General features: G+C 43.7%; 2 protein-coding genes across 3 annotated transcripts in view; one reads left to right on the top strand and one right to left on the bottom strand.

The window, feature by feature from the left end:
* LOC147022008 (uncharacterized) overlaps positions 1-25,552 on the bottom strand; it is a 111,066-nt gene that overhangs the window by 48,404 nt on the left and 37,110 nt on the right. The window contains exons 1-5 of one of the 2 annotated variants that reach the window (XR_015061039.1): positions 18,871-19,005; positions 18,607-18,694; positions 16,319-16,442; positions 2,786-2,828; positions 1,629-1,783 (exon numbers count right to left, since the gene is read on the bottom strand). Coding sequence is in view for 1 of the 2 variants with exons in the window: in XM_085892543.1 (XP_085748669.1) it covers positions 1,733-1,783; positions 2,786-2,828; positions 16,319-16,442; positions 18,607-18,694 (306 nt within the window). In the remaining variant the exon portion in view is untranslated. Of the gene's footprint in view, positions 1-833; positions 1,784-2,785; positions 2,829-16,318; positions 16,443-18,606; positions 18,695-18,870; positions 19,006-25,552 lie in introns of those variants that run through there. The other variant, XM_085892543.1, reaches the window with a different exon arrangement.
* LOC147022007 (zinc transporter ZIP5-like) overlaps positions 19,139-25,552 on the top strand; it is a 155,102-nt gene continuing 148,688 nt past the window's right edge. Inside the window, exon 1 of the mRNA XM_085892541.1 lies at positions 19,139-19,189. The gene's annotated coding sequence lies outside the window, so the exon portion shown is untranslated. The remainder of the gene's footprint in view (positions 19,190-25,552) is intronic.

The raw sequence follows: 25,552 nt of genomic DNA, 5'->3' as shown, positions 1-25,552 counted from the left end.
TCAGAGGGCGTACGGCCGCCGTATCTCTCGCCGGTAGAGCAAATGTGACTTAGGCCTAAATAAAACATTTCTTCCTCGAAAAAGCTCTTAATAAAAAAAATTTAAAACGCTTTTTAGAAAATGCATCACTCTCATTACTACCCTGTCAGGAACAATCCATGCATTATCTCTTATTCCTTATAATCTATTCTTTTTCTTTTTTCCACAAGGCTTATTTCCCAAAACCTTTTCACTCTCAGTTCATTGATCCACCCTACTATCATACCAACAGCACCACCTTCTTCTTCTGAGCCTTCAATGGAAAACACTTTTAGCACCCCTCCCATGAAGTCTATCTCTGTATGCTTAGTTTGAGAATCCTCAGAAGTCAATTTTGCAAAGGTTGAGTGCACACTCACAATAAATTTCCCTTCACATCGATTAATGGTGGCAAACCCCTCCATATCAGTACCTGCCCCCTTCTCTGTTTCCCCCCCCCCTCGTTCAATCCCCCTCTCAGCTTGCCCCTCATCCTGCCCCTCTCAACCTCCACTCCAGTCCATCCCCTCCTGCTCCCTTCCCTCTGCTTGGCACCCTGAGAGCTTCCCTCCCTTGCCGTGCACCCATCACAGCGACCTCCCCCCCCACACCTGCCCGGCGTTTCCCCCCCCCTGCCCCACATCCTCCCTCGCAGACCCTCCCAACCTTGCTCCCAACCCCACTCCCCTCCCAATTCCTCACCTGCACCCTACCATCTCTCTCATCGCAAGGCCCCTCCTTCTCCTTGCTACATTCCACATTTCTCTTCACTCCTGGCCAGCAGTTCCTCCTCCCCTGTACCTAACTGTCTGTGTGGACCTCAAGCATCCGAGGCCTCTCCACTCCAACTTGATAGATCTCATCTCTCAATCCAGACTGTTGCCGAAAAACAGGATGTCATCCGTTGAACAGAATCTTTCCTCCCACACAACATCCCTTACTCCTTCCTTAGTATGGTCTCCCTGGCTATTGCCTCATCTGGTTTGACCAACCTGAACCCTGTCCTTGTGGAGTTGCATTGTGCATCAAGAACTCCATTTCTCACTGTTTGTGTACTGCTCTTATACCTCCAAACCCAGGAGTACCTTGAGCTGCGACTACCCCTCCTCTCCTACTTCTAAGATTGCAGGATCAGTGCTGGATGGGATACAACCCAGTCATTGATACATTTCTAATATCAGTGAGGTTCAAAGTACATCAAGTGAACACAACCATTATTTAAATATACTGAACACCCCAATTTTTCTTTTTTTTTTGTATACATGATTGAGGCTCTTGGAAGAGCAAGAGCAGAATGGAAGGAGACAAAATGGAAAGGGGAAACACCAATAGCAAAGTAGAAATAAGAATGAGGTCAAGGAGAGGGGAAGAAGGCCATATGGGGGTAAACTAGCTGCACACAAGCTGAATGAAACATAGCAAGAAAAGGGAAGGTAGGGATGAAATATAAAAGGAACAAACCAACTGACAACTAACAAACAAAAAGAGGTTTGGGAGAGGGGGAAAAAAAATCACAAAAACCTGGAAAAGGTAGTGCTTGGGAATGGGATCATCTGGGGTCGAAGAGATAATGAGTATGGATGGGTGAGGAGATCATGAGTATGGATGACCTGGGTTTAGTTGTGAACAGCTGTCTTGAAACCCAGGAGGGACAAATCGGATAGAAGAGACTGGGGAAGTCAGTTCCATGGGCGAGAGCTTCTGGTCATCCCACTTATGTAATAGAGACAAGAAGCAGTGCACGTGGCTTCATCTTTGTCCCTTTCTGCAAAAAGAAAAAGAAGAAAAACTACATTCGCTCGGGGAAGGGGGACTGTAAAATCTGTTCACCGATTACAATAAATATAATAGCTTCTCAAATTAAATGAAATAAACAGCGAAGTGAAAAAAACTCCACATGCAACCCTGCCCTATACAATGACAACCTCATCCACACCCACACTTCACACCTAGAATATCCACTGACCTAAATACCTCCCACTCATCACCCCATGCACACATAACATGTATATGCCCCACATGTGCAGCCATAGTTGGTAAACTTTCATTCATTATTTGGCAAAGATTGTGATAATTAATTACAATGTCCTTTAGCATTAGATAACCTTGATATTAGTACAGTTCTCCTTTCATATTCCAGTAATGTCATGTGCAGCGTTTAAGTACTCATATGCAGAAGAATGTACTTTTAAAACACACGTATACAGCACATGTCTGTTGGTTTGCATCATTTCTGGGCTTACATGACGAGGCTGCTGTATAGTGCCCCCTGTAGACGAGGGCATGAATATAGATGTAGCCACGGTCCCGGCACACGAGCAAAAATTAACAGTCCCCAGCTTAACATCCATTCCAAAGGACGATGTGTTCAGTGATGCAACATCCTGCATCGGAAGCAGCACCATGACAGTTTATTCCCAAGCTTGGAATCGTACCCAGACTAGATAACTCGAAGACAAGTAAGCTACCTTTGAGCTCACTTGTCAGCCACTACATATTACAAAAATAGAATTAAACAAAAATGCAAACATGTCTACATTTTGCTCTTTCATTAACATCAGTTCGATTTTTTGTTCTTATTAGGCACATTTATTCTGTCAGAGAAGATATTATTCATCTTACATCAATGTTAAGCCAAAAATAACACATGGACGATGCCCATACGGTTGAAATACCCTATTTTGTTGTCCAATGGGTTAGCAGAGCAATTTGCAATGAAATCCTTATCTGCACATAATAAACTGCAGCCACAGGTCCCATGAATTACCTTAGTTTGACTTGTGGGCATTTCCTCATGTCTACGGGGTTCTCTGCAATGAGAAAAAGCAACGGAAGCAATTTTCCACCTTGTGGTGGGAGTATGATTAGATATGTCTTTATGAGGCTTCAGAGTGGGTGTTCAGATGACAACCTTCCTTGGCCCATTGAGCAGGCAAACACTTAAGAACTGCACATAGGAAGGAAAAGGCATTAGAACTGCTACCGTGGATACTTGAGGATGGCTGTGTTTGTTTTGCAAGATTTTAGTAATAATAATGCATTTTAATGTCCCCTTATTGAGAGCCAAAGGTCCTTTATGCACAGAAGGTGATATGAAACGTAATAGTTGATCGAGACCTTCATTTGGAAAAGTACTAGATGATGCCCAAGGGATGCAACATAAATGTATCAACTGCTTTCTATGATGGCCCAAGCAATAGTGGACAACTAAAAGGATTTCAAAGTGAATCTATGTTTAAAGAAATGCAATCAAATTGATCTGAAAAAGGCGAAAATGTCAGGTGGGAACCACAAGAATGCTTTATTGATCATGAAAATAGTCAACCTTCAAAAGAAGATATGGGGAGATCATATGATCCTTCCATCCTCACTAGAAGTTATAGATGTTAAGTAGTTGATCCTACACAGAACAGTAAACAAATTGAACCAGCAATTCACACTCACGATTTGACTTAGTGCCTCAAGATTTCATTACAACATGTCTCCTGGAATATTATTCCTGTATAGAAAATGCTGGGTCAAGATCCCACCGTGTGAGTGTTTGTATATATTATATATATATATATATATATATATATATATATATATATATATATATATATATATATATATATTGTTGCGGATTCGCGCCCGCCGGCGTGCGAGCGGCCACGTAACTCGAATCGCGGCACGTCGCCCACCGAACGGACAATCCCGTCATGACCCTCTCGGACTAACGCCGGGAACCAGTCACGGGTGGGCCTTTTGGCCTCACCACGATCGTGCCAATCGGCCCCCCACGTGGGATAGGGTTGCTCGCCAAATTCGACCTACCTAAGTACCCACACGGAGGGTAGACCGGGCGATCGCACCTCGCCGCAGGTCGACTTCGGACACGGGCCACTCTAAGCGACCCGTTCCGTACTATCCGGATAACCGAGCGGTATTATCGTCAACCTCGACGGTTCGACCAATTATTGGGCGTATTTAGCCCACGACCAACCCTTTACGTGAAGTAAGATGGAGATTCAATAAAAGAAAAGACGAAGCGAAACGGGAAAAACGGTTCAACATAAAGCACATTTATTCCGCGGCAAACGGAAAGTACACATATACAATCACAACAATTATGCACCAAAAGCAAATGTAAAAGTAACTAAAGAAACACAACAATTATGCACCAAAAGCAATTGCAACAAAAGAAACACAATGCAGATCTACTACCGACTACCGAGCACACGGCAACACTTATACAGTTTTACTTCACAGACGGCGCCGACAACACATATACTCAAAGCAAAAGAAAAAGGGGCCACCCTCATCGACAAGGGGGCAGACGGACCTGGGGCCGAGACCGCGTCGAGCCTACCCGTCTGGTGATGAGCCGCAAAATGGCGGCGGCGCCCCGACTCCGCGGGCCTCGCTGGCACTGCCTGGAATGGGGTGGGAACGGGGCCCCCTTCTCACACTATCTCAGCACGGGGGGAAACAGGAGGGGGTTGTTGATGCTCGGGGGAATGAGGATATCTGGCTGGCTTGGGTCCCGCAACGAGCGACGCCACTGCGACCTCGACCGCGTTACCAGCCTCCCCTCTCCGCAGCTCCCCGACTCTGACACGAGCGCCGACCTCCACAAAGATTCTTGGCTTCTCCAGCCTCTCCGGACCCCGACAGACACTCTCTCGACTGATTTCGCCGCCGCCGCCACAACTCTCCAACTCTTTCCTCTTCTCAACTCTTCCCAACTGCTACAATTCGCTCCGCGCTCGGCGCTTTATAGTGCGACAGGAGAAATCATATGCAGATTTTTGGATCAGGAACGGCTCGGGGGCGGAGCCACGCTCCCCATTGGACAGAGGAAAAGTGGGCGTGAATCATTCTTGATCTGCGAATCTGCATATAGCGATTATACTCCGACGCGCCTGGAGGCGGGGCCAAATCGCCCCACGCTCGCTGATAGGACGGAACAGAAGTGGGCGTGAATCATTCTTGATCCGATTTCTCGGAAAGGCTGGTGTTTTTGCACCCGCTGCTCGGTGCGCGCCCTGTACGAGTCCAGTATCGGTGCCCACAAGCGGCGCGGGAATGGCGGTGATGCGATGGTTGTGAGGGCGAGTTGTGACGGTAAAGGTCGTGGCTGTTGGCGTTGCTGTTGGCGTTGCTGTTGTTGTGAAGCGGCGTTGCGGTTGGTGGTTGGTGTGTGAAAGCGGTTGTGGAGAAGGTGGATGTTGTGAAGGCGGTTCTGGAGAAGGTGGCTGTGGTTGTCGAGATGCGGTTGGTGGTGGTTGTGGTGGTCGTAATGGTGGTTGGTCCAAAATAAAGATAGTAAAAGAAAAACGGCTATCTAAAAGGGTCGCAGCCCGAATGAATGACATTTATTCCCTCTAAACAACGGGTTTGGGCTAACTACACATATACTTACAGAGATATCTCACCTACGGGACCTGAATGGTGGTTTTCGAATTTCGTCAACCACAACAATATATATCGGCACACCCCTTTCTTTGTTCCACCATCAGATTTTTGTTACTGCATGAAATGAAACAAGCTTTGACATATATATAGTAATGATATTATTGTCTTCCTTAAGAGGCCCCTCAAAATTAGTTTTGATGATTATGGTAGTTAAATATTATTATTATCTATAGTAATATTTTGGCACGCCCCATTTTTTGTTCCACCATCAGATTTTTGTTACTGCATGAAATGAAACAAGCTTTGACAAAAAAGTAATCTGATGGTGGAAAATCTGATGGTGGAACAAAAAAGGGGCGTGCCGAAATATTAATATAGATGATATTATTGTCTTCCTTAAGAGGCCCCTCAAAATTTGTTTTGATGATTATGGTAGTTAAACAGTTCATGTTCTCCATTTGCAAAATGGGAGGAATTATTGCACAAAAAAAAGAAATAAAAATGTTTCCCATTTTTTAGAGGACCACTAAGATGAGTTCGTAAAACCTTTTGTAGAGTATGTTATTATTAATCACTATATGCCATAGTAAATTGCTCATGTTATTGAGCTGTCAATAAGCTATCAATCATAGACATATAATAAACTCACTTGAGTATTCATATCTCTATTTCAATGCGTAATATCAAGCGGTACCTTCATGATGACCTAATAAAACCGGTCACGATGTCCGTCCATTCGTATATCTGTTCACAATCAAACCGATCGTGATGCATTTTAAGGCTTTCCGAGAGCTTTGGAGAGATTACCTACACTCCCGCATGGTGCTGTTTTTATTATTCCTACTGCACTTCATTAGAACATAGATCGTGGATGGATGTGCAGATCCCAGGAGAACAACTATAGCTGTACAGAACAATTCATATTATCGATGGATAAAAATGATATTTAATTGATATTATAATAAATTGTTTACTTAAAATATCTTCAAATTTTGTGAGTTTTTAGTTTGTTGTGAAATATTAGGTCCTCAGGTCTCCGCATAGCGGCGTACAGGCTTAAGTCGTAGTTCTGTTTACTTCCGTAGAAAATTACAGACCATCCGATCGACATGCTGTTAACAGTTTCAGAATCAGCAAAAATCTACAAGATATGAATATGTACACGAAACTGATCCAGCCTTTTGGATCACTTTAAAGTTGGGTACCCTGTAATTTTAATGCGCTCTATGGATCCTCCGGAACTCAGGAATGGTACACGTTGTGAAGTCACTAAACTACGTGGTAATGTCATCGAAGTGGAGCGACTGCGGGACAGTCGAAGGGGAAAACCCGAATGATAATCAATGGATAAAAATGATATAATATATTGTTTTAAAATACATTCATGCTATCTGACTTTTACCATATGTTGCCAGTCACGCCCGTCAAAGACGGGCACCTTTACTAGTATGTATGTATATATATATATATATATATATATATATATATATATATATATATATATATATATATATATATATATATATATTTACATGGAAGGGGGAGGGGGGATTCCTAGTTATATTGTTATAGGAATAGCATGGTCCATGTGATTCGCTTCGTGTAGATTTACTCTTGTAAACAGGGAAAAATGTCAGAGTGAGTCGTCTTTTAAAACGTGATGCTGAGGAGGCAGTGTATGTCACTTATAGACAGTATAGTCAAGGTGAGGTTGTTTAGCATAAGACCTCCTGCTTGAAAGGTGAGAGCAAGTGGAGGGTTTGTGAAACAACAGCATGAAGAAAGCACTTTGGACCATTATAAACTGTCGGCATGTGTGTGTGGAGGCCATGTCGACGAGATGTGCTGAAGAATCAGTCCATATAACTTTTTGAGTTATTCTGCACACAGACAAACAGACAAACAGACAGCGGCAAAAACTGCGATGGGGAGGTAATAAGCTGTGGATTACCAGGCAACTGAAGGACTTATTTAAGCAAAAGAGGGAAGACTTCTTCGATGGAGATCGATCACAAGTGAAAGCTATTCAGAAAGAAATAGATAGGCAAGTTATAAAGTCTAAAGAAGATTATACACTCAAGTTAGAATGGCGTTTGAAAGGATGTAAGTTGCATGCTGTTTGGCAGATAATGCATCCGATGATTGGATCCACAAACAAACTAGAACGGCACTTGGTGGAGCACATACCTCCACCAGGCTGAACAGTTCAGGTCTGTATCCCACTGATGGGCTGGATCTTGATCCAGACCTCCAAAACATAATCAGCTTGTTCTTGTCACCTCCCCAATTCATCCACCAAGTTTCGTCTGAATCTGCCCACAACGCTTTAACATGGCGGAGGTCAGAAATCTTTTTATTTTTTATTTAAACATTTAAGTTTTCAAAAATCCATTCAGATAATTTAGACATTTTGTCATGAAAAGTCATGAAACAACAACTTCAAATGGAAGCAAAAGGAATTTAAAAAACGAAAACAGTCAAAATGACTGTTTGGGCCTTCATCGAGTTAAATATGCTACAATGCTGAAAATCGTTTTTGGCCCAATCTCTCAATGATGAAAAATCACTTAAAAATTTATAGTATCCAGATCTGGATTTAGATCTTCACCAAAATCAAATCGATTAGTCAGTGTCACATGCCAACCTGTCCACCAAGTTTCATCTGAATCCATCCACAAGGTTTTGAGATATCCTGCTTGAAAACAAACATGGGTGAAAACATAACCTCTGTCCACATTCGGTAGCAGAGGTAATCAAAGAGGCTTGCAGGCTGTTCATAATCTGAATGACTTATTTCTTTAATTATTTTTCTTTTTGTGTACCAAGTTGAGGCTCATGGAAGAGCTAATACACACAAACACATAACAAGGCAGAAGACAAGAGGGGGGGGAGATGCAACCACAAAATAGTGGGTAACAAAGACAATAGGATGTCTGTGGAAGGGAGAGGGATGGGGCAGGGTACAAGGGGTAAGTATGATCGTGCACATAGACGGGAACACGGGTAGGCCTCAGGGAAACCTGAGATGACAAGACTAACAAAAACTCAACAAATGGCACAAGTTTTGAAACAAAACTAAACTAGGAACACAGTAAACATGGAGGCAACAAAATAAATAGTCAAAACTTGACAAACAACGACCGGAAGCTTTTCTTTGAGAAAGTCGGCAGAGAGCCCTGGAGAGAACCAATCGTCGTCTCAAAAACCAGAACCAGAGGTGACTAAAGATTTGATGTATGAGATTTCAAATTTGAGAATGATTCTCTTGTGGAATTATTAAAGGAGTCAAGTCAGGACTTGGATGTGAGTCTTGCAGTGATATTGCAAATTTGATGCATGTGATTTCAAATTTGAGAATGATTCTCTTGTGGAAACATTAAAGGAGTCGAGTCAGTACTTGGATGAGAGTCTTGCAGTGAATGTGTATGAGGTTCATAATGTATTTGCTAAGACTAAGGTACACAAGGCCACTGGCCCAGATGGTATTTCTAAGAAGGTTTTAAAACTGTGTAGTCAACAACTTGCCCCAATGTTTACATGTATTTATCAATGATGTCATCCCCAAAGTTGGAAATCTTCAATGATCATTCCAGTACCAAAAGTTAAAAAACCCAGCGAGTTGAATGATTTCCATCCAGCAGCCTTGGCATCTAATGTAATGAAGTTTTTGACATTTACCCGTGCATCCTCCCCTACCCCTCTTTCCTCCACACTTTCCTTATTTGTCCAAATCTCCCTCTATTTTATCCTTCAACTCTGCTGTTGGTGTTTCCTCCCCCAGTCCCTCTTTCTACTGTTCCTTTTGTTCTGTTGTTCCTCATCCAGTGTTTTCGCTTGTATCAGTTGTATACAAATATATTCCATGAGCCATGACCTTGCAAAACCTTACACCTTACAAAAAGTGTTTTTAAAGGATATTGTTGAAATTTTTGAGTCGTCATACAAGTTTGTTTAACCAATCTCAATTTGCATATTGGAGTAATAGAGGTGGTGGTTGCTTTGTTTATCGCCAAAGATTGTTCCATCATTTCGGCATTCCCAAGTCTTTTGTAAGGTCAGTATTTATTGACTTCACCAGTGGCTTCATTACCATTGTACCACACATATGAATTGACAAGTTACTAAAATTAGATGTCGCTCCTCGGCTTTCAAGACAAATTCAGTTTTTTTTTTTTTACAGATCTAGGCCACCATGGGTGATGTGGTGTCATATGATATCACGTGTCAGGGTTTTGAGTATAGGCAAACCTCAAGGTTGGGCTTTCTACCCCATTTTGTTTTCTTTATATACAAGTGACTGCTGCAGTTCAAGTCCCAATTGTGGTGTTATCAAATGTTCTGATGATACAATAATTGGCGGTTTCTCATGAAACGATAAGCGTGAATACGTGAATGTAGTTCAGAAGTTTGTAGATTGGTGTGGCCATCGTTATTTAGTTGTTCATGTGAACAAAACAAAGGAAATGTTTTTTTATAAAACAAAGGAATTTTTTCACCACTTTGCAGGTAGCCATGACACTTTGATTATTCATGACATAGTACAGAACAGGTTTCTGAGCATAAGTATTTGGGCGCAGTGATCGATAACAAATTGAAATGGAGCAATTATTTGCTCGTGTTGGGTGGTAAGGCAAGCCAACGGTTGCACTTTTTAATGAAATAGAAAGTTTCATGTTGATAATCACATTTTGGGTTCTTTTCTATCAGTCCTTGATTCGAAGTATTCTTCCATTCAATTTGATACGGTACATTTTGTAATTTGGCAAAAGAGAATGTTAAGAAATCGGAAAGACCCAAGAAGATTTCTGGAGTGTAATACAGGCAAACCTCCTCTCAATTTGCACCTTGTATGAGAAACGGGCTGTGTTGAAGTTTCATTGGATAATGTGTGACCCATTACAGCCACTTCATGGTTGTTTTTGTTTTAATGGTTCAGGTATTCGCCTCTGTGCCTCATTCAATTCACATGCTTTACACTAATTAATGCAAAATGGATGTGATGCACCCTTTTTTAATTGAATTGCCAGTGTATGAAAAATTCCCTTGTTTCATGTTGACAATAAAAAAAAGAATGAATGAATCCATTCTATATTCGAGCTCCTCCACTCAGCTCAACTATGTGTACAAAAAACAAGTTTTTTTTTAAATGAAACATCACCATACTTCCATCTCCCAAAGCGCAGCCCTATTTCTAACGCACCCGACAATGGCCTCTCAGTTAGCAATGATGAACTGGTTTAGTGTAATCTTTGTGTTGGCTTAGTGGTTAGAGTGGCTGACTTGGGATCTTCGGTTCCTGAGTTCAAGCCTTGTTGGCTGCTCAATTAATGCTGGCTTGAGATCTTAGGGTCCTGAGTTCAAGCCTTGTTGGCTGCTGAATTAACACCAGGTGAGCTTGACTCAGCCTATCTCATAAAAAGAGCTTTCGAATGCACTTTAAATCATTATAAATGGATGTAAATTGACCAAGCTATGAATTTTCAAGTAAAAATTTCCACGAGGCATTACAATTTTTAACTAACCCTAACCCTTATGAAAAACGTTGTAAAGGAATTGGATTATGACGGTCATGGCTTCCATTATCTCAGAGAGAAGTTTGGCACAGAGAAAACGGATACCAAACTCAAAGCAGGCATTTTCGTTGGGCCCCAGATCCGAGAACTGATGTGTGATCCCGAGTTCAAAAATAAACTGAACCCACTTGAGTTTGCAACATGGGAAGCATTTGTGTTGGTTGTGCAGAACTTTCTTGGGAACCATAGAGCTGAAGAGTATGCGGAATTAGTGAAACAACATGCTTAAGGTCTATCAGCGAATGGGCTGTAGGATGTCTCTTAAAATGCACTCATCTTGATTTTTTTCCCACCTAATGTGGGTGAGGTAAGCGATGAGCATGGCGAAAGGTTCCACCAAGACATTTCGGTCATGGAAACTAGGTATCAAAGCCGGTTCAACCCAAACATGATGGGTGATTACTGCTGGTTCCTACAACGGGAGAACAATTCCACACACAAGCACAAGAGCAAGTCTCACACACTTCTGAACACGTATGAACAGTGCTGACACTGACTATATTGAAAGGAAGAGTATAAACTTGAAATGTTATTTCTGAATCACTCACAATGGGGCAGATTTCCCGATCAAGTTTACACCCTTCCTAACATTACCATATTCTAATGTTTTATCAACTTATTTTCTGCAACTTGTTTATGTTCTTGGTTTGTATACGGAGATCAATCATTGTTATCTTAATACGATGTGAAAGTAATTACTAAGCACTGATATTAGATGTGCAATGTGGTAAACTGCAATAATAAAGTATCTAAATAGCATGCTGGGTTTCATTAATACATGTACATATTTTGAAAACTTGACGTGCTGGCTAAATTCTGACTACAGGTTTGAAATCAGCGGCCCAGATTTAGTCAAGAACACCTGCATTTCCCTGAGTAGAAAACGAAAAGTTTTTTTTTGTTGCCCAGTGTTATTTATCCTGCAAAAAAAAAATGAAATAAAATGTATATGTTTATCACTGGTCTGAGAGTGGGGGCTAAAATACAGTGCACCACTGCTAGTAACTATGAATCACACCTCAAGGAAACTAAAACCCACTGGATAGTATGAACTTAACCCATAATCATGATGACTGATATGAATGCTGAAACACCTTCCAGTATTGTTCAAAATTTATATTTATCCCCATGCTTTTTAATTTTTTTAATGGGGGGATATTGTAATTGGCTCTGTCTGTGTGTCTGTCTTTCTGTCACGCTATCAACACCGAAATGATTGGGCAGAAATTCATCAAACTTGGTAGTTGTGATCACCACATGGCAAGAAGGTGAGAGAGCAGTATAATTTTTGGCCCAACCAATTGTGGCCCTGGGGCTGGGTCAAAAGGTCAAATTCCCCAAAAATGCAATTAGGGCACATTTCAACATGAAACTTTATATATGCAATAATATAAACATTGGGGATGCATGAAATGTGTAACAAAGTTTTGGATTTGACCCCCAGCTCATGCCCCAGGGGGTGGGGACCGAGATCACAGGGGTCAAAACAGATTTTTATTTTAATTCATCATTTTATATTTGGTCATTTTTGGTGGAACCTTTTGCCATCTTTCAACTTTGCTTTTGCCTGTAACCAACAAGGTGGGAAGCATGGAGATTTGCCATGGCATGCAATTGACTCTGCTCTAGTTTCTTTTTTGTCCCTAATCTTCAACCTACTATCACAAGATATTCAACAAATCACCTTTCCTTGACTCTTGAATAGTCTACCAAATTGGAAAATAACTTTTGGTGTTATTCCCTATCAGATGTCAACAATCAGATTGACATGCAGGTAATAATGGGCTCAACATGCACACTTTATTATATAGTATATTTCTTTCTTGCTGAAAGTATACTTTCCACCAACTGTATTTGAATATACTTTTTTCCTGTGATAAAGGTGTTTGAAGATTTAAAAAAAAAAAAATATATATATATATATATATATATATATATTTATTTCTCTTGCAATAAGTTGTTTCAGGTTGACCCTATAAATGGCATTGATTGACTGGACTACAAGCATAAGATGACATAATACCTGGAAGATGAAAACATCGTGGCTGATGAAGCAAAATCTTGGAAAAATGTTGAGGCATCGGAGACGAAGAACTAACATGGGTAAATGAAAGTGTCCTATCTGAGGATGAAAATAAATACACACAATCACTGTGGAGATTCTTTGAAAACCAGAAACATATCAAAGTTCACTGCCAAATCCATCTGCTGCATCTCATATGGTACAGTCAGCAGCACGGATGCAGACCTGAATGAGTGTCTGCTGAAATGGATTATTGCCAGCACCCTTTATGAAAAAAGTCCTACGAGGCAAGCCCAAAAGATACTTGATTGCCAGCACCCTTGCTGATGGACACAATTACAAGGCATTGTCCGCTGGCAGTGAACAACTTAAGAAGCTCGTTCATGGCTCAGAAGACATCCACTCAATACCATACGAGTGCAAGTGCAAGAACTGAGGCACTTGTCACACAAGCCACGTCGATTCCCAGCGAATAAAGACGAGTGTAAAGTATGTGGATGTAAGTGTGACTTGGCCAGATGTTGGAAAAACCTGCCACAAAGATGTCCGTAACTACAGCAAAAGACGCTGAAGTCTTACTGCCAAATGTGGTTTGGAGAAAGAGGTGAAACTTCGAGTCAAGAAAGGCTACAACAAAGATAACAATTGATGTGTTGGACCAAGGAATGTAAACCTGATGGCGAGACATCAAAAGATGTTCTTGATAACTGTCAGTGTCAAATGTCTTGACAATAGTGACACCCAGAAGTTTCATGGTGAAGCCGATACAACCCTCAGCATTCAACTGCCTAGACTTCCCAAGAAAAAAAAAACTACCCACTGAGACTCAATATTGATAAAGGTGTGTCGGGAAATACATTGCTTATGAGAACTTTAAGACATATCTCCAGTAAGAGTGCAGAGCCTGCAGAGATACTGTGGCTGCCTACAGAGTGACTTTATCATGTAAAACAGGGAGGAAAGCAATTGCGTTGGCACCATCGACATACCATGCAGCCATGGTAAATTGAGATGGAAGCCTGCCAGGTTATACATTGTTGATTTCCCATGTCCAGCAGTGGTCAGACTGCTAACCAATGAAGGCATAAAACTGTTTACAAATAGGCTGGATGAAGTTGGAAAAATCATGGTGTGCACAATAACCCAAACCCAAATAGGTACCATGATGAGTTTCCCCAACTTGAAGAGGATGAAAAAGAAGAAAGACGGCTACCTCTGGGTCTGCCTCGACCCACAGCGGTTAAATACCAATCTAAAAAGATGCCCACACAATATTCCCATTATGTAAGAACTCAATCCTGAGTGACTAAGGCCAAAGTCTTTCGCAAATCGGTTGTAAAAGCAGACTGTTGGTCGGTGCCTCTTGAAGAGGATTCAGTTGTGACAACCTTGTGCACACTGTTTGAGCGATGCTGCTGATGCAGGTCTACCATTCAGCCTCCACATATCCCACATAAGGAGGACCTACAGCATTTTCTGGGCATAATGACATAGTGGCCCAGTACACCCCATGGTTTGCAAACAGAATGCGTACTCTCCCTCCTAATGAAGATACACCATGGGTAAGCGATGCAGATCACTAGAAGTGCTTTTGAGGGGTTGAAAAAGGCTACATCTGCGCACACATGCCATAAATAGTTTGATGCAGCAATTCTCATACACTTGGAAGCCAATGTACCAGAGAAAGAGCTCAGGGCACCATTAGTAGAGGACCACCACCCTGTTGCATTTGGCTCCAAGACACTGACTGACCGTGAAGTGCAATACTTAAACATAGAATGGGAGATGCTATCGGTGATGCATGGTATCCAGCGGTACCACACACCTATCTCTATGGCAGACCATTCACCATGACCACCGAACACAAACCGTTGGTGACGATCTGGTCACAACCACTACAAACTGCTCCACAAGATAAAAAAATAATTAAGTTATGCTATTAATGGTAATTAAATAAAGAAACGAGAACGGCACTCGGTAGAGCACAGACCTCCACTCGGCTGAACAGTTTACATTTTGTATCCCACTGATAGGTCGGATCTGAATCTGGACCTTAACCAAGATCGAATCGGCTTGTTCTTGTCACCCAGCAAGCTCATCCACCTAGTTTTGTCATAACTCGTCCACAACTTTTTGAGATTTTGTGCTATATATCATTTTTGGCCACATCTGTCAATGGTGAAGGATCACTTTTAATAATTTTCATATCCGGATCTTCACCAAAATCGAATCAATTCGTTCTTGTCAAACACCCAAGCTGTCCACTAAGTTTCGTCTGAATCCGTCTATAACTTTTGGGATATCCTGTTCACAAAGACACACACACAAACAAATAGAGGTGAAAACATATAACATTCACCTTTGGTGGCGGAGGTAAAAGCGTATCAAGAGTAAATCGATAATAGTTGAAGGTGGCATGTCGGATGAAAAAAAAAATATATCAAAACATCATCAACCATTAATTTTATCGTTTAATTGCTTTCCATTCATTTTCAAACCTCACTGCCAAACCAATGAATACTGGATAAGTGCCGAGTGCATAAAGAGTTTGGCATAGACTCCACTGGCATCGACTCCATCAGCAATATTTCTCATGTGAGTGATTGCTCCATAGTGCTTGAGAGACATGAGCTGTCAAGTTCCAGAATTAAATAAAAAAAACTATTTTTTAAATACCCCAAAAACTTAGCCGCTAATTGCACATTTCACCATTAATTGCAAAACCTATCCACTGATGTGGAGTTTGTACGCTGGACCGACTTCTACATTTCATACATACATTTTGGGGTGGATGTCTGTTTCATGCATACAGTAATAACAACACCTATATCTTGGTGTCAAGTGTTTTCGTTTTCGACAGATAAGGTCGAACACATGAAATCGTAAGCATCATCGTTAGTATGGCAATACCACACGCCATCATTGTTTATCACTATTGTCCACACTCGTACATTGTCACATTGTCCAGGGCATCAACATACTCGTCGATGGATATCATGACTATACTCAATTATCCTGGTTATCATCAAGATTATAATCATCATGATTATCATCATCAGAGGATACCATGATCACTTTTGTCATCAGTTCAGCAGTTTATAATCTCACGGTCATCAAAATCACAATCCATCATCATCATCATTGTCTATTGTTTGGATTTACACAGTTGTGACCCAAGCATAAACATGCCCATGTACAAGCAAGGCCATCCACTCGAGCGCAGTCAGCATGCTGGAAGCCATATTTCACAGTGTCAAGCAAACAATGACATAAGACCTCTTAGAGCAGGTTCTTGGGCCATCATTTTCACCTGAAAAATGTATTCTTTGATTTCCCACCCATGTCCAGTGAGTAATGGCATATCCTGCTTTGCTGTTCGTGCTCTTCTCCCCACAAGGCTCTGGTAGTTGACATGTGAGGGCTGTAGGTCACTCCTGGCATAACATATAGAGAGACATGACAGAAGTAAATCGACACCTTAAATTTAATCATTTCATCTGTATAACGCTGTTTTACTCAGTGATTTGCACTAATATTTGACTATTTCTTTTCAGAAACAGTTTCCTGGGGTCTTGTATGACAATTAACTCTGCCTTGAACCCAGGGGGCACACAAACGTTCTGATTTTCAAAGAAAACGAATTGTTGGCCAATCGGAAGGTGGAATCAGCCAGCGTCAGATATCTCAGAACCTTGGCATTCTGCTTTCTACGGTCAATTGGGTGATTGTGCAATTCACCAGCGAAGGCAAGGAATCCACAGCTTCCCATTCTGATCGATCTGGGCCCTCCGAAAGGTGTCTTCGAGCTGTTAAGCGGTCCATTGAGAAAACTCCCCATTGCAAGGCAGCAGATGTTGCAGAGGAGGTTCAAGTTAGCTTAGGAACTGCCACGCGGTACCTTCATCAACTGGGCTACTATCGGAGAGCAGCTTGGAGAAAACCTCTTCTTAGACCAGCCAACATTCAAATGAGAAAGAAGTGGGTTGACAAGATGGCCAACAGACCCTTGGAGTTTTGGCAAACTGTCATTTTTTCAGATGAGTCCCAATTTGCTCAATTTTCTGATAGTGGACACGTATAGGTCTGGAGACTTTCCAGTCAAGAGTTCTCTTTGAACCGATTGCAGTCAACTGTCTAACACGGTGGTTTTTCAGTAATGGTGTGGGGAGCAATCTGGAGCACTGGTTGGTCAGAGCTTGTGGAGTGTGTTGGCAACATCAACACTACAATATACATTTCTATCCTTGAGGATGGACGTCTTCCTGTCTTCTCCACTGGTCAGATGGTCAAAAATAACACTGTTCATGGAAGATGGAGCTCCATGCCACGCTGCAAAAAAGACCATGGGCAGGACAGAAATGGGATCAAGCGCCTTCTCTGGCCAAGTCAGTCTCCTGACATGAATCCCATTGAACACCTCTGGGCCATATTGGATCGAGCTGTGTGTAAAAATTCCAAGAAACCAACATCACGGGCAGAATTGCTAAAACTTTTGTGGGAAGCCTGGGCAGAAATCCCACAAGAGAAAATTTCAGAACTCGTTGGTTCTATTCCTGAAAGAGTAAAAAGTATTGAAATCTGCAAATGGCAAGTCTACCAAATACTAGTGTATGTATTAAAATAGATTAAATATACTTCAAATGTTCAATAATTAAATTCTTTAAAAAATCATGGTGTCTATTTACTTGTGTCATGTCTCTGTACATATCTACACGAATAAAAGGGAATGTGTGTGTGTATGTGTGTATGTGTGTATGTGTGTATGTGTGTATGTGTGTATGTGTGTATGTGTGTATGTGTGTATGTGTGTATGTGTGTGTGTGTGTGTGTGTCTCCTCTATAACTCCAAAACCATGAAACCTCGCAGCCTGAAACTTTGCATGCATATTAAGAAAACTCCAAGGAAATGCAAGTGTGAAAATTGGGTGTTTGGGTTAATTAAAACACCCCTGTTAAAGATAATTAACAGCCTTATTTAATTATATTGTTTATCAGACGATCCTCGGCCACCTCACTCTCTGGGATCTGAAGGCGTTTCCTGGGTAACCATGCTGGGGTCTGAGGCCGCCATGTTTTCTTGGCCTGCTCAACCATGCTTTAACTTGGAACGGGCTGCAACGATTTCTTAACGATAAAGTGGGTTTTTTTTTTCACTTTCTTCACTCATATTATCGAATGCCTGTTCATCATAGCTACGAATCGTTTGGTATATTGCAATGCTTAGAAACGCCTGGAGACGCCAGAGTTTGTGGCTTTATTTTATTAGCGCATTCTCGGGGTCGGACATCCGGGAACTTCGCCGACCCATAACCCAATGTCCGCATATTAAAATCAGGGACAAGACAGAATTTATACAACATGAATGTGAGTAATATTTTAATCATTCATTGACATTCTTGCTGGGTCAGTGAGTGACCCACAACTAGCACAGATGACTCACCGTCACACGGTACAGACAAGGCAGGTCAATTAAAAGTATTACTAACTAGCCACGTCAGCTCGGCAGTTCATAAATAATTGAAATAATACATTAACACTCCAGTACAGTAATGTTTGATAATACACAGTTAAAACTTGGTTTAAAATTGAATTACATACCTGGTGTCTTGACGAGATACGTGTATACGTCCGGGTATTGCACGTTCGGCCATTCCTTCGGGTTGTCGATCGACGAATCATCAGGGTGCTGCTTGGGCCAAGAATCAAGGCCAATTAACTGTATTTTGGCTCGATATCTGGCCAATGCATCACCTCACAAATGTTCTATATATTGATATGATGTTGCAAACACTTGGGTGAACACGATGTATCAACAATTTATCTGAAATACATCGACAGAAGAAAAAAAAATCACGGCTTTACGTGCAAGTAAAACCACGATGTACGTGCGTCGGCGATCGGTGCTGCGTTTGTTTTCTCCTTTTCCAACATGGCGGGTCGCGTGCCCAAGCGAAGTCACGTGACTGTGACGTATGTCCCACCTCAGGAATGTCAATAACCGAGAGAAGCTCCAGATTTGTCCGATTCGGCCATTCACGGACGTTTCCGGGTGCACAGTTGTATCGACGGCGATTGGTAATCGCTTGCCAAGCGAGCCGTTCCGTTGGAGTGCTTACCGAGCTCCACGGTGCAGTTCGTGTCCTCATCGGGATGTGCAGTCGACAGTCACCACAAGGTAGAGGTATGTATACAGAACACTCGGACGTGGTACATTGGGGTAGGTTTGGATTGGTAGGCGGCCAACCAGCTCACCTCTGTAGCTGTGTCATAAACATCGTCTGTACAACGTGCCCGTCCTCAAAATGGCCACCACACACCACACACCGAAGCGGTGGTCACTTAGCAAGAGTGAAACGGTGAACTCGTTCGAAAATTGGAGACACAATTTTCTTTATATTTTATCACTCGATCCCAACTTTGCGCCCTTCCTCACTGAGGGCGTCACCTGGGAGAAGAAGAGCAGAGCGTTCCCTCTTCGTGGACGTGTGGTTGATGGTGAGGATGTCCCCATTGTGCAGCGTCACACTGCCCAACAGAAAGTCACCGTACTGGAACTTATGCTGGGTCACATTGCAAACTACTGCCCTGTGATATCCCACAACACCATAGTCCGAAACTCCACCTCTGTAGTCAACATATGGCAATCGATTCGACAACATTTTGGATTCCAGTTGACAGGCGCACACTTCATTGACTTCGCAGCGATACGCCATAACCCCGAATAGCGCCATGAAGACTTATACCAACGCCTGATGGCGTTTGTGGAGGATAACTTGCTTCGACAAGATGGCAGCATCTTCCACCATAACCAGGCGATCACGGAAGATGAGGAATTATCTCCTTCGTTGGAGAACTTTATTGTGCTCACATGGCTTCGCCTTGTCCACAGTGGACTCCCCGGACTTGTCAAACAACGCTATGGAACTGAACTCAGGTCCCGCACTTTAGCTTCCATCAAACCGGAGATGTCCCAGGCGCTTGACTCACTATAGATGAGCTGCTGAAGATACAACGTCTTTGCGCACTTCAACGTCTCGACCACAGGTCCCCCACCCGGCATCGTTCCCATCATCGTCAAGTCTTTTCAGGGACTCGTTCCAACAACCTTACGAAGTCCTGTCCTCTCTGCAAACAAGTACACCGCACTGATTACGGTCATTTCCTCAGTGAGTGTCCTTTCCTCCCCGAACGAGATCGTCGGTACATCGCCAGAGCACGCCATGTGGCTGACATAACTGAAGAGTCAGACTACGAGTGTGGAGACATAACATATGCCCATATGGACAAGGTAGTTAATAACATAGACTATACAGAACCGTCCACTATCTCGCGTGTCCAGACTCGCCAGTCTCCATATCTAGACACCTTCCACGGCCACCACACAACCCGAGTTACCATCGACAGTGGGGCCACGGGTAACCTGATTCGTGAGACAACTGTAAGGAGGTTTGGAGCCAAGATTCAGAAGAGTGCACAGTCCGCTCGTCAGGCTGATGGGTCTTCCCCTCTTCAAGTGGTTGGTGAGACCAGACTGACACTGACTCGCGACGGAAGGGAATTTCAGTTTGAGGGCCTGGTTGTCGAAAATCTTGACGTAGAAGTACCAGCAGGAACACCTTTCATGGAGTCTAATGACATCTCAATCCGCCCTGCGAAGCATCAAGTTATCCTGGGTGACGGCACCACATACGTTTATGGTTCTCAGGAAGGGAGCCTTAATCGCCATGCAGTATGCCGAGCACATGTCGTACGTGCCCCACCCCACATAACTACTCTGTGGCCCGGTGAGTTCATCGAAATGGTCCTTCCATGTGACATGTCGAGTATCGACTCAGCGTTCGCACATGATCAGCTATGGATGTCGCACGTGATCAGCTATGGATCGTGACGGATGGTTCTGTCAAAAAACACAGCATTGGATCAACTCTGTACATCACGTGCAATGGAAGACCTCACCTTGCGGGTTTTTTTCGCCCAAAGTTACGCGGACAACAACATGTTCACTCGAACCTCGCACGGATGCCCCCAGTGCGAGGTCGCTGCGACCCATTGAGTACTGGCCCCCACCGAGTGTCATCCGTAGCATCAGCGGGAAGGTTCGGATCCCCAATTGAACTAACGAACCACGAGTTCTCAAACGACGTGAGCAATTTTGCCAAATCCGCCCTGTGTACATACCCGAAGAACACCCAGATGACTATACCGAGACCAGCCCCCCCCCCCCAATTAAAACGCACACTCACTTCACTCTCAGGACACTCTTTGACTGTCGCCCTCGACCCTGACAACATGTTCGCTTCTGACACAAGATCAAAGTTTTGTGCCCTTCTTGAAGAGTATGATGAAGTGTTTGACCCAGTGTTCCAAGGCTACAATGGTGCTGCAGGCCCCTTTGAGGCTGTTGTTAACATGGGTCCCGTTCAGCCTCCACAACGCAAAGGCCGTCTACCACAGTATGCGCAAGATAAACTGCGTGAACTACAACACAAATTTGATGAACTAGAAAAGCTTTGAGTCTTTGCTCACCCTGAGGACATGGGGATTAATGTGGAATACCTGAATCCTTCATTCTTGATCAAGAAGCCCAGTGGCAGGTTCCGCTTCGTCACAGCCTTTGCATATGTGGGCCGATAAAGCAAGCCCCAACCCTCTCTTATGCCAAACATAGATTCCATCCTCCGCAAAATTGCTCAGTGGAAGTATCTAATTACTATCGACCTTACGAGTGCCTTCTACCAAATCCTATTATCTCGCCAGTCCATGAAGTACTGCGTCGCAGCCACACCCTTCCGGGGAATACGTGTGTATACCAGATCAGCTATGGCTATGCCTGGATCAGAGACGACACTCGAAGAACTCATGTGTCGCGTCCTTGGTGATCTCTTCGAGAAGGGGACTGTCGCCAAACTCGCTGACGACCTCTATTGCGGTGGTGACACATTGGACGAACTTCTCCAGAATTGGAGAATGGTGTTGCAGGCTCTGCGTAAATGTCGACTTCGCCTCTCTGCTACGAAGACAGTTGTATGTCCAAGAGCACCACCATCTCAGGATGGATCTGGTCTCGCGGTACTATCTAGGCCAGCCCACACGTGTGGCTCCACTCTCTACTTGTTCGGCTCCTGAGAAGGTCAGGGGAATGAGATCCTTTATCGGGGCATATAAGGTTCTCACTCGTGATATCCCCAACTGCTCCGCTCTCTTATCCCCCTTGGATGATGTTGTGGCCGGATGCCAATCACTGGACAGAGTTGTGTGGACTCTGATGAGTTACATTCTGCCTTCCACAGAGCCCAAGCTGCTCTTTCGTCAGCTCTTACAATTACTCTTCCTCGTCCAAGTGATCAGCTATGGATCGTGATGGATGGTTCTGTCAAAAAACACAGCATTGGATCAACTCTGTACATCACGTGCAATGGAAGACCTCACCTTGCGGGTTTTTTTCATGCAAAGTTACACGGACGCCAACCTACCTGGTTGCCATGTGAAGTGGAGGCCCTTTCCATTGCTGTGTCAGTAAAACACTTCAGTCCCTTCATTATCCTATCTAAACATCATGCATCCATCCTCACTGATAGCAAGCCGTGCGTACAAGCGTATGAGAAGCTCTGTCGTGGCGAGTTTTCAGCGAGTCCTCGCCTATCCACATTCCTGTCCACCGTCAGCCGTTATCAAGCGACTGTACGGCACCTTGCAAGATCCGCCAATGCCCCATCTGATTTTGCCAGCCGCAATGCACCAGACTGTACCGACACCTCCTGTCAAATTTGTGCATTCATAAGACACGAGGAGGAGGCCGTAGTCCTGCAGGTGTCAGCCCAAGACATTATTTCCGGCCGAACCAAACTGCCCTTCACCAACAGAACTGCCTGGATAGCAGTTCAGGCAGAGTGCGCAGACTTAAGGCGGACTCATGCCCACCTTATTCAGGGCACCCGCCCATCGAAGAAAACAACTAACATCAAGGATGTCAAACATTACCTCCAGGTTGCGTCACTTTCCAAAGATGGCCTCGTTGTAGTCCGTCGGGACAAGCCCTTGTCATCGGCATGTGAGTGCATTATTGTCCCACGCCAGGCAGTCAATGGCTTACGAACAGCATTACACATTCAACTGGATCACCCGAGTCGTCATCAACTCAGTTCTGTGATTCACCGCTATTTTTATGCTCTTGACTTGGACAGAGCAATCGATCAGGTAACCTCGAGGTGTCACCAGTGTGCTGCATTGCGCAACATTCCTCATACCATTACCAAGCAGTCCACTGGAGAACCCCCTGGTGCTGTTGGGGTATCCTTCGCAGCGGATATCATCAAACGCAATCACCAGCTTGTTCTTATATTGCGAGAATGTTCCACTTCCTACACTACATCGTGCATTGTGGAGAAAGAACAACACATCACTCTCCGCGACAACTTGATCCGCTTATGCATGGAGCTCCGGCCATTGGATGGACCACTTGCTGTCATCCGCACCGATCCGGCTCCCGGCTTCACACGTCCGGTCCACGATGAGCTTCTGAAACATCACCGGATGTGCATCGAGATTGGTCGCATTAAAAATCCCAACAAGAATCCCATCACCGAGAAGGCAGTTCGTGAACGTGAAGACTAACTTCTACAACAGGAGTCGATGGGAGGACCAGTAACTCCACTAACCCTCGCACTGGCCACCACCAGTATGAACTCACGAGTTTGTGCACGGGGACTCTCGGCTCGAGAGATGTGGTGCCAGCGGGATCAGTTCACCAATCAACAAATCCCTTTCTCGGACTTACAAATGATACAAGCCTAACACCATCTTCGTTCCATTAACCACCCCCATAGTGAGAAGTCGAAGGCACCCATGGGGTCCGTCAAGCCCAATGTGTCAGTGGAAGTCGGTGATTTGATCTATTTGTACTCTGATCGTAACAAGTCATGCGCAAGAAACCGCTACCTCATCTCTGCCACCGATGGACCCTGGTGCAACATACGTAAATTTTTGGGGTCCCAATTGAGGAGTGCAGCTTAAGGGTTTAAAAGTCTGAATGCTACAAAGTCCCAGACTACTGGAAGGATACGCCCCCACTCCCTCGCAATCGGGGATATGGTGTTGCACAACAAACCGAGGACGTATGCCTCCAACCAGCAACAAAACCACCAGACCCCCCATTCATCCCCTATGAGCTGTCTTCACCTGCCGACAATGCTGAATCCTTCCCAATCCCTAGTAGTCAGGTACCAGATCTAGGTTCTGATGCATCCCCGAGGCTTGACACCTGTAGTCCTGGTTACTCCAAAGCCATCGGCGACACCTGTGAGGAACATCCAACGGTGTCCCCAACCGTCTGGACACCAAGACACTCCAACCGTGTACGTTACCAGCCCAAACACTTCAAGGATTTTATTTTGGATGCTTAGTCATATTGTGGTCACAATGCTTGCAGAAACTGTCATGGGGCAGAATAATCCCCGAGATCGGAGGGCAGTCTACCCAGTGATGGTCTCAGTATATCTGACTGACTGATACATGATTTATGTGACCTCCTCCAGGTTAAGTGACCATTATCCTTGTTTAACTTTGTGTACTCTGCCTCAGTATTTGAAGTCATGTACTGTCACCTACTTTCTTTATTTATAACACCAAGCATGATAGTAGATAAATGACATCGTTAAAAAAAAAAAAAAAATGGTTACGCCAGTCGAGTACGTGGTTTAATCCGTCGTGCGAGCGTGCAGGGGCGCTGTATCGTGGAAGGTTTGGCCTAGCCTGGCACGTTGTATCGTGTGTGTTATTAAAGTTGATTTCAACCTCACCAAGACTGGTGTTTGGCCTCGGTGCTCCGTTGGGGATTCCCTTTAACCATTGTGGCGTGGTGGCAGAGGTGGGATTAACCTTTTGTGGCGCAGCTGTTTATAAAGAATAATGTTTGTAAACATCTCCCTGAAACGTCTATTTAAATAACGTTGTTTTTCGGTGAAAGCTACACATGGTTTTTGGGTTGTGTACCAGACTTACGACTGCAGTGGTACTCCAAATCAAACTGACTTCAACCTGCCGATTCCCAAACAAGGACAAATGTGTCCAGGAGCCGCATCCTAAAGGCAATAACGACAACTTCCGATATTTCGTCACGTTCCTCGATGGAGCCAATGGAGGATCCTGTTCATGACGAGAAAATCGTGTATTTGCGAAATTACAATACATTAAATGGAATAATCTTTAAATAGTAAAGTGAACTTTTCGAAACTTTAAAGCAAATGTCCGAATATATTTAAAAGTTGATGATAGACGCTCTCAAAAGGCACCCTCAATGCGAGGATGTGTACAGGTGTTTAGTATTTAAGGAGATCCGGATCCTGTATATAAAAGAGTCGAGTCCTTAAGGTTTTGTCTGAAGAGGAATAAGAAGAACTCTCTTAGAGCCACGTTCGCTACGCGAAATTTCCGATATCGGCTAAGGTGTGTGTGTGTGTGTGTGTGTGTGTGCGTGCGTGCGTGCGTGCGTGCGTGCGTGCGTGCGTGCGTGCGCGCGCGCGCGTGCACGCGCTCTTTGCTGTTG

Source organism: Eptatretus burgeri, chromosome 8 (genome assembly GCF_056783735.1).
Source record: "Eptatretus burgeri isolate ZD-2024b chromosome 8, Ebu_testis_v1, whole genome shotgun sequence".
In the NCBI taxonomy this organism is placed as follows: domain Eukaryota; kingdom Metazoa; phylum Chordata; class Myxini; order Myxiniformes; family Myxinidae; genus Eptatretus; species Eptatretus burgeri.
Note: the sequence above shows the minus strand (reverse complement) of the source record. Positions and strands in the feature narration are given on the sequence as shown.